The sequence below is a fragment of the Emys orbicularis genome, chromosome 1, assembly GCF_028017835.1.
Source record: "Emys orbicularis isolate rEmyOrb1 chromosome 1, rEmyOrb1.hap1, whole genome shotgun sequence".
NCBI classification, from domain to species: Eukaryota; Metazoa; Chordata; order Testudines; family Emydidae; genus Emys; species Emys orbicularis.
In genome coordinates, this window is record NC_088683.1 from 373,493,428 (window position 1) to 373,506,583 (window position 13,156).

Below are 13,156 nucleotides of genomic sequence, written 5' to 3' on the forward strand. Positions count from 1 at the left end.
GGGCCGCCAGGGGGGTGGGCGGGACTTGGGGCCGGGGCGGGCTGGAGGCGGGACCTGGGGCCGGCGGGGGGGCTGGGGGCGGGACTTGGGGCCGGCCCCCGACGGTCTCTCCCTGCAAATCCCAGATCCGCCGCCAGGGGCCGCTGCGCTCGGGCCGCTCCCGCGGGCGGGGCTGGGTCCCGCCGCTTCCCCGAGTCGGACTCGGAGCCGCCCGGAGCGCAGCGGCCGGGAGCGGTGAGGGGGGGTCGGAGCGGGGCTCGTTCCGGGGGGTTCGTGGGGCCGGGCGGGCAGCGGGAGGGGGGCCCGTGGGGTACCGAGATGGGGGGGGTTCGTGGGGCCGGGCGGGGGACAGAGCGGCGGGGGGGGGTCCGTGGGGCGGGGCGGATACCGAGATGTGGGGGGGTGCGTGGGGCGGGGGACTCCGTAGGGCCGGGCGGGGGATGGGGGTCCGTGGGGCGGGGCGGATACCGAGATGTGGGGGGGTGCGTGGGGCGGGGGACTCCGTAGGGACCGGGATCCGTGGGGCGGGTAGCGGGATGTGGGGGCTCCGTGGGGCGGGGGGCTCCGTGGGGCGGGGCTCGGGCCGGGATGGAGGGATCGGGGGGGGGGGGGGGCGGGCGGGTAGCGGCGCGGGGGGGGCTCCGTGGGGAGGGGGGGCGCAGTCTCTGCGTCCGGCGCTGCAGCCCCGCCGCGGGGGAGTTCACGGGCCCGGCTGGGCTGATGCTGCCCCCGGGCGGGCCGGGCCATTTCCTGCTTCCAGGGCCGGGAGGGGCGGGGGGCGACCAACGATCCCGTTCCCCATGGATGCAGCGCGGGGGGGGGCACGGGGCATGTGGTGAGCTGGGGGGTCAAGGGGTGACGGGGGGCACGGCAGGGAAGAGGGGCACAGGGCAACCTGGGGCCGTACAGTGGAGCTGGCACAGGGAGAGATGGGTTGGGGGGTTGAGATGGGGGCCTGGAGCGGGAGCGAGGGGCGCATGGCCGAGTCGGCCTGGGAAAGAGGGGGGAGCGGGGCCAAGCGGGCCCAGGGGAGGGGGCGGGCAGCGGAGCGGGCTGGGGGAGAGGGGGGTGTGCGGGGGGGGGGGAGCTGGAGGTGTGCGGCAGAGCAGGCGGGAGGAAAAGGGGGCACGTGGCAGAGGGGGGGAGCTGGAGGCGCACGGCAGAGCGGGTGGGGGAAAAGGGGGTGCGCGCAACAGGGCGGGCAGCGGGAGGGAGAGGGGGGCATGCGGTGGAGCGGGCAGGGGGAGGGGGGTGCACAGCAGAGAGGGCCCGGGGGAGAGGGGCGCACGGCAGAGCGGGTGGGAGGAGAGGGGGGCATACAGTGGAGCGGGCTCAGGCGAGGAGGGCGGGCGGGGGGAGTTGGAGGTGCGTGGTGGAGCGGGTGGAGGGAGAGGGGGGCGAGTGGCAGAGAGGTCAGGGGTGCTGGGGGCGCGCGGCGGAGCGGGCAGGGTCAGAGGGGGGGGCAGCAGGGGGGGAAGAGGGGGCATGTGGTGGAGCGGGTCCAGGCAAGAAGGGCGCACGGCGGAGCGGGCGGGAGGAGGGGGTGGGCGGCGGAAGGGGGGAGAGTGGGGCGCGCAGCGGAACGGGTGGGGGGAGCTGGAGGCGTGCGGCGGAGCGGGCGGGGGAGAGGGGGGCATACAGTGGAGTGGGCCCAGGCAAGGGGGGCGCGCTGTGGAGCAGACGAGGGGAGCTGGAGGCGCGCGGCGGGTGAGGGGAGAGGGGGGTGGGTGGCGGAAGGGGGGAGAGGGGGGTGGGTGGCGGAGCGGGCAGGGGGAGAGTGGGGCATGTGGCGGAGCGGGCGGGGGGAGCTGGAGGCGTGCGGGGAGCTGGAGGCGCGCAGCACAGTGGGCCTGGTCGGGAGTGAGTGGCAGGTGCATGGTTGAGTGGGCACAGACAGGAGAACTGGGGGGCACATGGCTGAGCGGGGGGCGCAGGGTGAGCTGGGGGCACATGACAGAACAGCGGGGTCAGGGGATGAGGCACACAAGGGGCGGGCAGGCTGCCGGCCCAGGCTCAGCGGCTGCTGATGGGTGCTGAGGCAGGGTGACTGGGTGGGGCTCCAGGCTGTTTATCACCCCCAGGGGATCAGTGACCCAGCACCCCCTGCTCCCCTCTCTCTGGTTCCAGTCCCTGTGGGGTACCGGCTCTGTGGGGATAATAAAGCCCCCGGATTCCCCTCCGTGCCCGGCACTCCCTGTGTCTCTGCATTAGGAGCTGCCCCCAGGAGAGGAAACCAGAGCGTCTGTTAGCATTTATTGTGGGGTGCCCCCTTGCTGGGGCCCAGCCCTGAGTCACCCCTGCCCTGCACAGTGCCCCCAGCACCAGCAGTGACTGCGAGGGCAGAGTGCCCCGCCCCACTCCCTGCACCCCAGGGTTTTAGCTGTGGAAGTGCTTTGCTCGCTGCTGGAGTCAGCCTCTGCTCTCGTGTGCACATGCTGTCCCGTCCTGTCTGAGCCCCTGGGTGCTCTCCTGCCCCGCACACTCCCTGCAGCACCCTACCCCGGTGCAAGGGCACATTCCCGTGGGTGCCTTCGACCCTGCGCCTGGCCGGGGGAGAGGCTCAGCACAGGCTGCCAGGGCAAGGGTGTGAAATATTCCCAGCTCCTGCCAATGGAAACAGCTGGAGCCCCGGGAAGATGGAAGGGCTGGGCGCCGGCTGGGCCAGGCACGTCTGCTGAGCCCCCCACCCCTGGAAGTGACCCTTCGAGTGCACTGCCTCTGGGGAAGGGTCCTGGCTAACAGAGGGCTGATCGCAGGCACAGGACCCCCTTACTTCCCTCTGCAGGACACTGGTTCCAGCTTGCCCGGTCTCCCTGGCTCGGGCAGGAACAGGGCGTGCCAGGCATGAGCCCTTGCTCAGGGGGTGGGCACAACTGGGCTGCGTCGCAGGCGGGGCACCTGGCCGTGTCCCGGGCGGGGCGCCCATCTGCCCTGAGAGCCAGGAGGAGCACGGTCAAGCAATGAAAAGCCAGGCGCCAGGACTCCTAGGTTCCCTCCCCAGCTCTGGGAGGGCACGGGGGCTGGATGCAGAGGCGTAGCGAGCGCCCTCCGTACCCTCCGACCGGAGGGGGCCCCGCAAGGAAGGGGGCCCCCAAAAGTGGCAAAATAAATACCGCATTCTAGTTTCTGCATTGTAAGGGGCCCCGCCCGGACATATGTTCAGAGGGGGCCACCGTTCGGAGGGGGCCACGTTCTTTGTTGCTACGGCCCTGGCTGGATGGGGATCAGGACTCCTGGGTTCTGCACTCACTGTCTCCTAGTGCCAGCCCCTTGCCCTGTGGCCTTGCCAGGCCTCTTGTGGTTTTGCTGGGAAGGGGGGTGGCCACCACAGCAGGAAGTGTCCCCACACTCTCCCGCCCCCAGGGCCTCACACATCCTCCCCACCACCCCCTCGCAGTCCTCTGTGGCTGCGAGTGGCGGGCTCTGTGCAGAGATAAGCCCGTGGAAGGGAAGCTGCTCACCGTGGGGCTGAGCACAGCCACTCGTGACACTAGTGTCAGCCAGGAACTTCCCCTCCTCGCTTGCCAGCCCTCACACGGAGCCTCCCTGGTCCTGCTCCGCTGCACTGAACCAGCGTGAGGCGAGGAGGGGGCTGCTGGGCCCCCAGCCCCTCACTGGCAGCAACACAAGGGTGGGAGTTGGCTCCTGGGAGAGCCCCAGTGCTCGGGGTTGCACTGAGCTGGGGGATGGGCTGGGGGGCTGGTCCTGCGGAGGTGGGAATGGGGTGGAGCCTGGGGCTTGGGCCGTGGGTCGGGCTGTGCCCAGGGCAGTGTGGAAGGAAGGGGGTCGGAGCCCAGGCGATGGGCTGCGGGTCGGGCTGTGCCCGGGGCAGTGTGGGAGGAAGGGGGTCGGAGCCCAGGCGATGGGCTGCGGGTCGGGCTGTGCCCGGGGCAGTGTGGGAGGAAGGGGGTCGGAGCCCAGGCGATGGGCTGCGGGTCGGGCTGTGCCCGGGGCAGTGTGGGAGGAAGGGGGTCGGAGCCCAGGCGATGGGCTGCGGGTCGGGCTGTGCCCGGGGCAGTGTGGGAGGAAGGGGGTCGGAGCCCAGGCGATGGGCTGCGGGTCGGGCTCTGCCCGGGGCAGTGTGGGAGGAAGGGGGTCGGACCCCAGGGGATGGGCTGCGGGGCCAGGTCTGGCGGGGGGCAGGAAATGGGCTCAGAGTCCCTGGGATGGTCCAAGGGGCCCAGCCCCCATCTCTGCTGATGGGCCCCTCTCCCTTGCAGGAGCCGGGATGGACGACATCTTCACGCAGTGCCGGGAGGGCAACGCCGTGGCTGTGCGCCTCTGGCTGGACAACACTGAGAACGACCTCAACCAGGGGTGACTGGGGCGGTGGGGGAGGGCACCCTGCGGGGGAGGGGCGGTGGGTGTGGGCACCCTGTGGGGGTTGGGCGAGGGCACCCTGCGGGGGAGGGGCAGTGGGCAAGGGCACCCTGCGGGGAGGGGCAGAGGGCGAGGGCACCCTGCGGGGAGGGGCAGAGGGCGAGGGCACCCTGCGGGGGAGGGGCGGTGGGTGTGGGCACCCTGTGGGGGTTGGGCGAGGGCACCCTGCGGGGGAGGGGCAGTGGGCAAGGGCACCCTGCGGGGAGGGGCAGAGGGCGAGGGCACCCTGCGGGGGAGGGGCGGTGGGTGTGGGCACCCTGTGGGGTCGGGTGAGGCGTGGGCACCCTGCGGGGGAGGGGCGGTGGGTGTGGGCACCCTGTGGGGGTCAGGCGAGGGCACCCTGCGGGGGAGGGGCGGTGGGTGTGGGCACCCTGTGGGGGTTGGGCGAGGGCACCCTGCGGGGGAGGGGCAGTGGGCAAGGGCACCCTGCGGGGAGGGGCAGTGGGCGAGGGCACCCTGCGGGGAGGGGCAGAGGGCGAGGGCACCCTGTGGGGGTCGGGTGAGGGCGTGGGCACCCTGCCGGGGAGGGGGGCTCAGCTGGGCCCCCTGGGGGTGTCAGTGACCCAGCAGCTCGGCAGCCTGTGCCCCACCAGCGCTCTGCGGCCTGCGGGGCGGGGAGGAATTCAGGCTCCCGCTGGAGCAGGAAGTTACGACATCGCTAAGGCACGGGCTGAGCAGCACATGTCTGCAGCTGGGGCCGCAGGAGGAGCAGCTGGCTCCTGGCCCCCAGGCATGGGCAGAGCCTTTCTCTGGCTCTGTGGGGCCTTAGGGGGCTGGGGCCCGAGGGAATCGGCTGGTCTCTCTGTGCCCAAGCCGCAGCGATGGCTCCTGGGCCAGGCAGCGGGCGCAGTGTGTGGCGAGACTGAGCTGCTGGCGCTGCGGATCCTGCGGGGAGCCTCTCGGGTCCGCCTGGTCCATCCCTGCCCCCGAGCCAGCCCCACCCCATGATCCCTGCACGCAAGGGCTGCCCCCTAAGCTGCTGCCCCCACTGCATCCATCCCACTGCCCCGAGCTCCCCGAGCCTCCGTCTGAGCCAAGTGGGGCAGGTCGCTCTGTCCTGGGACTCGGCCCCCTTGGTGGAAGGGCCCAGGCGGGGCGGGGGGGGACGACGCTGGCAGGACAGGTGCCACAGCAGGGAGAGGCCCAGGGCTGAGTGAAGGGCCTGGGGACAGACACTAGTTCTCCACATGATCCCTCGTGCAGCTCCCCTGCTGCCTCCCTGGGCCCCCCTTTTGCTCATGTTCAGCCCCAGGGGGGTTGGGGGGAGACCCCAGCCAGGCACTGGGTCAGTCCCTCCCTGGCGGATGCCAGCCCCAGGGGCTCTGGGCAGGGAGCTGCATACCTGGGTCTGGCCTCTGGGGCAGTTCTGTCCCCCATGCTCCCACCCCTTGTGCTTAGCTGTGTCACTGTGCTGGGGGCTGGGGGGTACATGGGGGGGGGGGGTGTATCAGGGCAGGGCCCTGGAGTCTGGTCTGGGCACAGTGCTGGGAGGGTGGGGGGCACATGGGCGGGAAAGGTATCAGGGCAGGGCCCTGAGCAGAGGGTGGCTTAGAGTAGGGAATGGGGAGCCACAGGGGAGGTTGTGGAGTGAGGACAGGTCACCAGTGCTGTGTCCACGGGGGGTGGGCACTCTCCCAGATGGCGGGGCTGGGCTGGGGGTGGGAGCTCCCGGAGCTGTGGGCAGGGCAGCGTGGGGCACATGCTCCCTGGGGCTGTGGGGCTGGATTGGGTGATGGAGGGGCTTCCCAGGGTGGGGGGGCTCTCTGAGGCTATGGGGCTGGACTGGTTGGGGAGGGGCTCCCTGGGGCTGGGTGGGGTGGAGGGGGGGAGTTCTCTGGGGCTGGACTGTATGGTGGGGGGTGCTCCCCAGGGCTGTGGGGCTGGGCTGTCGGGGGGGGGGACTTTGTGGGGCTGGACTGGTGGGGAGGCGGCTCCCTGGGGCTGTGGGGGGGCTGAGCCAGGTGGGGGAGCTCCCCCTTCTCTCCCCCCACCCCCCGCCAGGCTGGAATCTCCTTTTAAGGCCCGGCCTCTCTCAGCCTCCCTTACTAGGCCGGGGTGGCGGGGGGAGGAGGGGAGGGATTCCAGGCCAGCGACTCAGCTGGGAGCAGCTGAGACTGGGCCAGGGCCGCCGGGTCCCCCTGTATGTGGGGGTCGGGAGAGGACTTGAGACAGCCCCCTCAGGCCCCTCACTCCCACAGCCCATTGCCAGGGCTTGGAGTTCCCATACTGCTTGTTACCCCTCCCTCTCTGGCTGCTCCCTGTCCCCCAGCCCAGCCCCACCGGCATGGGGTTCAGGCCAGCTGCCTCCCTGCTCCCAGCGCCCATGGACCCATGCGCCTTGGGGGTCCCTGAACCCGCCCGGGCAGGGGAGGGGCCACTGGGGCATGGTGCTGGCCCTGCCCCTCCAGAACTCACCCCCTACCCTCCCCAGGGACGACCACGGATTCAGCCCCCTGCACTGGGCCTGCCGTGAGGGCCGCTCCACCGTGGTGGACATGCTCATCATGCGGGGGGCCCGTATCAACGTCATGAACCGCGGCGACGACACCCCGCTGCATCTGGCGGCCAGCCACGGGCACCGGGACATTGTGCAGAAGGTACTGGGTGGGACTGCCCCCTGCTAAGTCCCCCACCGAGCCCCCCAGCCAGCCCCCTGCCCCTGTGCGGGGGCTCCCCCGCAGAGCCCTCCAGCCAGCCCCCCCCACCCCTATGCTGGGGCTCCCCACAGCTAGCACACCCTATGGGGATCGTTCCCCCCCAGTACCCTCCCTGCCCCTATAGCCAGCGCCCTGCCCCCTCCCTGTAACACCCCTACTGGGAGCATCCACTGTACAGTCAGCACCTGGTCCTCCCCCCTGTGCCCCTGCTGGCAGCCCCCTCCCCCCAGCCAGCGCCCTGCCCTTTCCCCCAGCGTGGAGAGGCTGGAGCTGGGGTGTCTGGAGGGAGTGTGTGTGTGTCCCCGCCGACCCCTCCCCCCCAGCTGAGGCTGCTGTCTCTTCCCTCCCAGCTGATCCAGTTCAAGGGAGACATCAATGCAGTGAACGAGCATGGGAACACGCCGCTGCACTACGCCTGCTTCTGGGGGCACGACCAGGTGGCCGAGGTGAGCAGGGCCCCACGAGCGGGGGGCAGGGTGGCATGGGGGGACTGGGCGGCGGGGGAGGATAGGGGTTGGTGGGACTGGGGGCTGGGCACTGGGTTCTCACCTTGGCCCTGCCCCCGCAGGACCTGGTGAGCAATGGGGCCCTCATCAGCATCTCCAACAAATATGGCGAGATGCCTGTGGACAAGGCCAAGGTACCACTGCGCGAACTGCTGAAAGGTAGGAGCTCCCCGCCCCTGGGGACCGCCCATCCCGCCCTGCACCCCCACCCCCTTGTGACCCCCCACCCTGCCCTCAACCCCCCCATTCTGCCCCAGTGACCCCCCCATTCCACCCTGCACCCCCACCCCTGCAACCCCCATCCTGCCCTGCACCCTCAGGTGACCCCTTACCTCTGCTCCCCCTGCCTCAAGATCCCCACCCCCCAATCCCTTTGCCCCAACCACACCACCAAGTTACCCCCCAACTATCCCGTCTCCAACCTCCCCCCCCCTTGTTTCTGATCCTGCCACCCCCCACCTGCCATGCTCCCTCAGCTCTATTGCTAGCCCAGGGCTCTGTTGTTTTGCTCTCCAAGAGTTAAAGGTGTGAAACTCTTCCACGGTCGGACCTGGGAACAGTACCCAGGCTCGGGGCTTTGCTCTTCCTAGCAGATACTCCAATGCATCCATTCCAACGTTGGAAGTTTGTTGATCAAAACCCAGAAAGAACAAGAAACCAAAACAAGCCAAACTGACCTTGTGTTTGTTTTGCATAATCAAACCCTGAGTCGTTTTGGAGGCAGACTATGTGAGTCTCGTTTTACCAGCCGCCTGTCTTTGCGGGAAAGGAAGAGGTTAATTTTACTCTGTCCTGCTGTGCGAAGGGATCCACTTCTCCTGTTCCTTAGAAACAGACCCAGCATGGAGAAGAAAGGATAGAAAAGGTGGGGGCTTTCATTGGGGTTCGTGGAACACTGGGCGGCTGTTGAATGCTTTGGGATGGCAGGTTAGAAGGGCCCACTAGGGTCAGCTGGTCTGACCCCTGCCATGATGCAGGATTTGTTGGGTCTAAGCTATCCCAGACAGCTGGCTCCAGCCTCCTTTGGAAACCTCCAGCCAAGGAGTGTCCATGACCTCCCGAGGCATCCATAAGACCAGTAGGACAATGGAACAATGAGGAAGTGGCTCCTGACTACGACCCATGTAGCTCTGGACCCTGGCTCCTGTGAGGAATGTCACCCCGCTGGGTCATTTCTGCTCAGACAGGGCAGGGCTGGCGGGCTGTCGCATCTCCCTGGGCTGATGTGTGCCGTACAGTTGATTTCAGGATCCTGTGAAAAGCGAGAGAGGGAATAGGGGAAGGAAGAGGGGGGCAGAAAGTAACACAAGGCAGGGAGACAGAACGGCTCTTACGTGCCTCGGAGAGACCCTGCGGGCTGGCCTGCCTCAAGAGAGACCCTGCGGGCAGGAACAAGGAGCTGAGAATTTTTCCGTACCCCAAACAGGAAGATGGCAAAGGGCCAGCATAGTTCAGCTCATTATTTCGTTCACCAATTAAACCCACCTCTGTGCGGCCAGACTTGACGTAGGGAGCGTCATTCCCACATGTTAAGTGCACCTCACGGCCCTTGAGCTATGTCAGCTAGGCCTTTGGCCGGCCCAGTGCAGACTGGGTGCTGCTCTTGCATCTGGTTTAACCGTCCGTAGGAAAACTACTTGACCGATTTTCTGAAGTTAGTTCCCCATCAGGCAGAAATTACCGGCCCAGTGGTCACAAGAGCCCTTGGGTTCAGTTCTGGCTGCTCCGGCCTGCGCCACCCCAGCCCCCTAGTGCTCAACGTCTCCATCTCCCCAGAGCGTGCAGAGAAGCTGGGCCAGAGCCTGACCAAGATCCCCTACAAGGACACCTTCTGGAAGGGCACCACCCGCACGCGGCCCCGTAAGGACTCGGGCCCTGGCTGGGAGGGGGGAGGAACGTGTGGTTGTCCCCCAGGAGGCGGCTTGTGGCACCTCCAGTGGGTTTGTTTAGGGGGGAGGAGGGCAAAGTCTCTCCATGGGGAGGGAGCCCCAGGGTGGGGGAGACTGAGTGTGGGGATCCCTCAGTACCCAGCCCCCTGCTCTTCTTGGCGCAGAGAATGGCAGGGGAGGGGTACGTGCAGGGGTCCCTGGGGTGTGACAGTGTCTCCCTTTCTCATGGCAGGAAACGGGACCCTGAACAAACTGGCCGGCATAGACTTCAAGCAGCTGAGCCTGGGCCACAAACTCAACGAGAACCAGTCAGGAGAGGTGGGGGGGGGCATCCGTGGCAGGCCCCGGGGGGTAGGAGCCTCTCCAGGCAGCCCCAGCAGGCGGGCCTGGCCAAGGGGGGGGGCCTGGCCAAGGGGGGGGGCCTGGCCAAGGTGGGCTGCTCGCTGCGCAGGTCCCGGATGCTGTGGGGCCTGGGACCAGCCCTCAGCGTCTCATTGCCCAGCTCCCCTCTGGGCCATGGGGTAGGGGAGTGGAGACTCCATTAACAAATGAGGGGCATGGCCACTGCCAGTGGGGGGCATGTAAGTACCTACCAGTCAGGCTGTGTCCCTCCCAGCTCACCCCAGCCTCTGTGCCCAGCTAACCCCGTCCCCTGCCCCTGCCCCGCTCTGTTCCCGGCTCCCCCCATCCCTGACTGACACCCCAGCTGACCCTGTTCCCGGCTCCGCCCCACCCCCCAGCACTCCCCACCCCGCCCGACTCTGTTCTGTCTCCCTGCAGCTGTGGAAGGGGCGCTGGCAGGGCAACGACATCGTTATCAAAGTGATGAAAATTCGGGACTGGACAACGCGGAAAAGCCGAGACTTCAACGAGGAGCATCCCAAGCTCCGGTAGGTGCTGGGGAGCTGGGGCTGGCAGGGGCGGGGAGCCCACTGTTCTCACACTCCTCTCTCTTCCAGGATCTTCTCACACCCCAATGTTCTGCCAGTGCTGGGGGCCTGCCAGTCGCCCCCCGCCCCGCACCCCATCATCATCACACACTGGATGCCCTACGGCTCCCTCTACAACGTCTTACACGAGGGGACGAGTGAGTGTCAGGGCAGGGGACGTGCCACGCACTCCTAGGCCAAGGAAAACCACTGCAGGGTGGGGGGTACACGCCACGACATCTCTGGTACTAGAACTGGCCCAGAATTCACCCCTGGGGCCTGTCCTACCTGGCCTTCAGCACTCGGGGGGGAGTCCCATCCTGCAATTGCCTAATCCAGTCCCAACCTCTGGCACCCCTCAGCCTGTGTTCTACACACACAGCACAGACACCCCCGTCCCATTCGCCACCTCCCCCAGTGCCGGCCTCAGTCCCGCATCCGCCCCTCCCACCCCCCTCATCCGGCCATCCCCAGCCCCACGTTCCGCTCCCCTCATCCCTCTATCCGTCCCCACTCCCCTCGTCCGTCCGTCCCTGGCCCCACCTCCCCTCATCCCTCTATCTGTCCCCACCAGTGCTGGTAGCGGCCCCGCTTCCCTCGTCCGTCCGGCCCCCACACCAGCCCCACTCCCCTCATCTGTCCATACCCCTGGCAGCAGCCCTGCATCCCGCTCCCCTAGTCTCTTCGTTCCCCCGGCGCTAGCCCCACGTCCTGCTCCCCTTGTCCATCCGTCCGTCCAGCCCCACGTCCCACCCCCCAGCACTGATGCTCACTGTCTCCCTGCAGACTTTGTGGTGGATCAGATGCAAGCAGTGAAGTTTGCCCTGGACATCGCCCGGGGCATGGCCTTCCTGCACACACTGGAGCCCCTCATCCCACGCCACAATCTCAACAGCCGCAGCATCATGGTGAGTGCAGGGGGATGGGGCTCTCAGCGCTCCAGGGGGCCAGGCTACTGGCTGACCGCCTCTCTCCCCGCAGATCGACGAGGACATGACAGCGCGTATCAGCATGGCTGACGTGAAGTTCTCCTTCCAGTGCCCAGGCAGGATGTATGCCCCAGCCTGGGTGGCACCTGAGGGTGAGTGCCAGGAACCCGGGGGTGTTACCACAGCTCTACCCATCCCAAGAGGGGCTGCTACCTCCTAGTCCCTCCCGGCCTAGTGGCTGGATGCCCCTTCCTGGGGGGCACTCTCCCTGACCCCTCCCCCCACTATGCTCATAGCTCCCCCGCTGGCTTCCCTGCAGCACTGCAGAAGAAGCCAGAGGAAATCAACCGGCGCTCGGCCGACATGTGGAGCTTTGCGGTGCTGCTGTGGGAGCTGGTGACCCGCGAGGTGCCCTTCGCAGACCTGTCCAACATGGAGATCGGCATGAAGGTGAGTGGGGAGGCAGGGCCCAGCCCCCCGCCGCTCACTGGAGAGGCTGGGGTCACCCACAGGGAGTGGGTGGGAAGGATCCAGCAGGGGGGGAGAGGGGGGCTGTGGCCTTGGTGCATACCTGTCCCCAGCTCTCATCCTGCTTGCCCCCAGGTGGCACTGGAGGGGCTACGCCCAACCATCCCGCCTGGCATCTCCCCACACATCTGCAAGCTGATGAAGATCTGTATGAATGAGGACCCTGCGAAACGGCCCAAGTTCGACATGATCGTCCCCATCCTGGAGAAGATGCAGGAGAAATAGGGGCCAGCCCCCCTGCTGCTTGCTGCTGCCAAGCTGCCCCCGCCCCCTCCAAGTGCCTTCAGGAGGTGCCCCGCCCTTCCCAGCAGGCGGTGCTGGTGCTTTCCCAGACCCCGCAACCTGAGCCGGCCACAGACACATGGTACGGATGGTGCTGTCTCCCCTGGAGCCGCCCTGCAAGCTTCCTGCTCCAGCCACCAAACCTGAGGCTCCCAGAACCCACTGCACAGCAGCCACCTCCATCCTCCCCCACAGCTGTGGGTACAGGCTGGCGGCCCTGGGGCCTGGCCTGAGCCAGCACCTGCTAAGGGGTGAGGGTGGCTACTAGTCACAGGGCTAGGGTCAGGCCTCTGAGCCACCCAGCACCTTATGCCTCTCCTCACTCTCACGGGCACAGAACGACACCCCACCCCTCTTTATATTATATATAAATTATCCTCATCCCAGTGCCCTCCCCCCAGGACAGGGCCTCACTTGTCTGCCTGCACCTAGTGCTGCTCTGGCTTTGTGCTTCACCTTTTTAAGTAATTTCCAGCCAGGCCACGTGGAAGAGCTGCCAGCATCTGAAATAAACATTTGTTATGAAAACTGGCCCCGTGTGACTCACCCAGCAACAACGCTGTCCCCAAAGAGAAGCTCTAGGAGTTCTTGGGGCGCAGGGCTCTGGCCTGTTAGAGATGGGGTTAGGCTCGATGATCACAATGAGCCTGTCTGGCCTTGGCTGGGGGGGGGGCACAAATCCTCCAGCTGTCCTCTGGGGCACAGGGCTCTCCCTGCTGTGGCCCCCTAGCGCAGTGTCCCCTGGCCTGTGATCCCTCCCCAGCCTAGGAACTCGGAGTTGCAGGAAGGAGGAGCTGAGTTCTTGCTGCACGTTGATCCTAGAGCACTGCTTACCCCTGTGGGACCAGGTGGGAGCACGTAGCCATGCACACACAGCTGGCACATCCCTCTCCCCACTATGGGGTGGGGCCAGCCCCTCATTCCACATACCCGGCACAGGCAATGAAGGGCCTCAGAGCAGGGCATGGGGAGCCCCCAAGGTTCAGCCATTTGGCCTGCAGGACCCACGCAACAGCAGCACCGTCTGTAGGATCCAGAGGTCAAGTGCACCCATCT

The 13,156-nt window shown here is 67.4% G+C and overlaps 1 protein-coding gene across 2 annotated transcripts; it reads left to right on the plus strand.

Moving 5' to 3' along the window:
• The first annotated feature begins 190 nt into the window (after window positions 1-190).
• On the plus strand, window positions 191-12,622 carry ILK (integrin linked kinase). 2 transcript variants are annotated; one of them, XM_065411654.1, is made up of 13 exons: window positions 191-234; window positions 4,221-4,317; window positions 6,812-6,977; window positions 7,388-7,483; window positions 7,606-7,702; window positions 9,320-9,403; window positions 9,665-9,750; window positions 10,213-10,322; window positions 10,392-10,519; window positions 11,148-11,269; window positions 11,343-11,442; window positions 11,610-11,740; window positions 11,894-12,622. In XM_065411654.1, the coding sequence occupies exons 2-13, from the start codon at window positions 4,229-4,231 to the stop codon at window positions 12,041-12,043; spliced, it is 1,359 nt and encodes a 452-aa protein (XP_065267726.1). In that variant the 5' UTR covers window positions 191-234; window positions 4,221-4,228; the 3' UTR covers window positions 12,044-12,622. The 2 variants fall into 2 exon arrangements, with proteins under 2 accessions (XP_065267726.1, XP_065267735.1); XM_065411663.1 differs by lacking the exon at window positions 191-234 and adding an exon at window positions 3,540-3,631.
• Window positions 12,623-13,156: the final 534 nt, after the last annotated feature.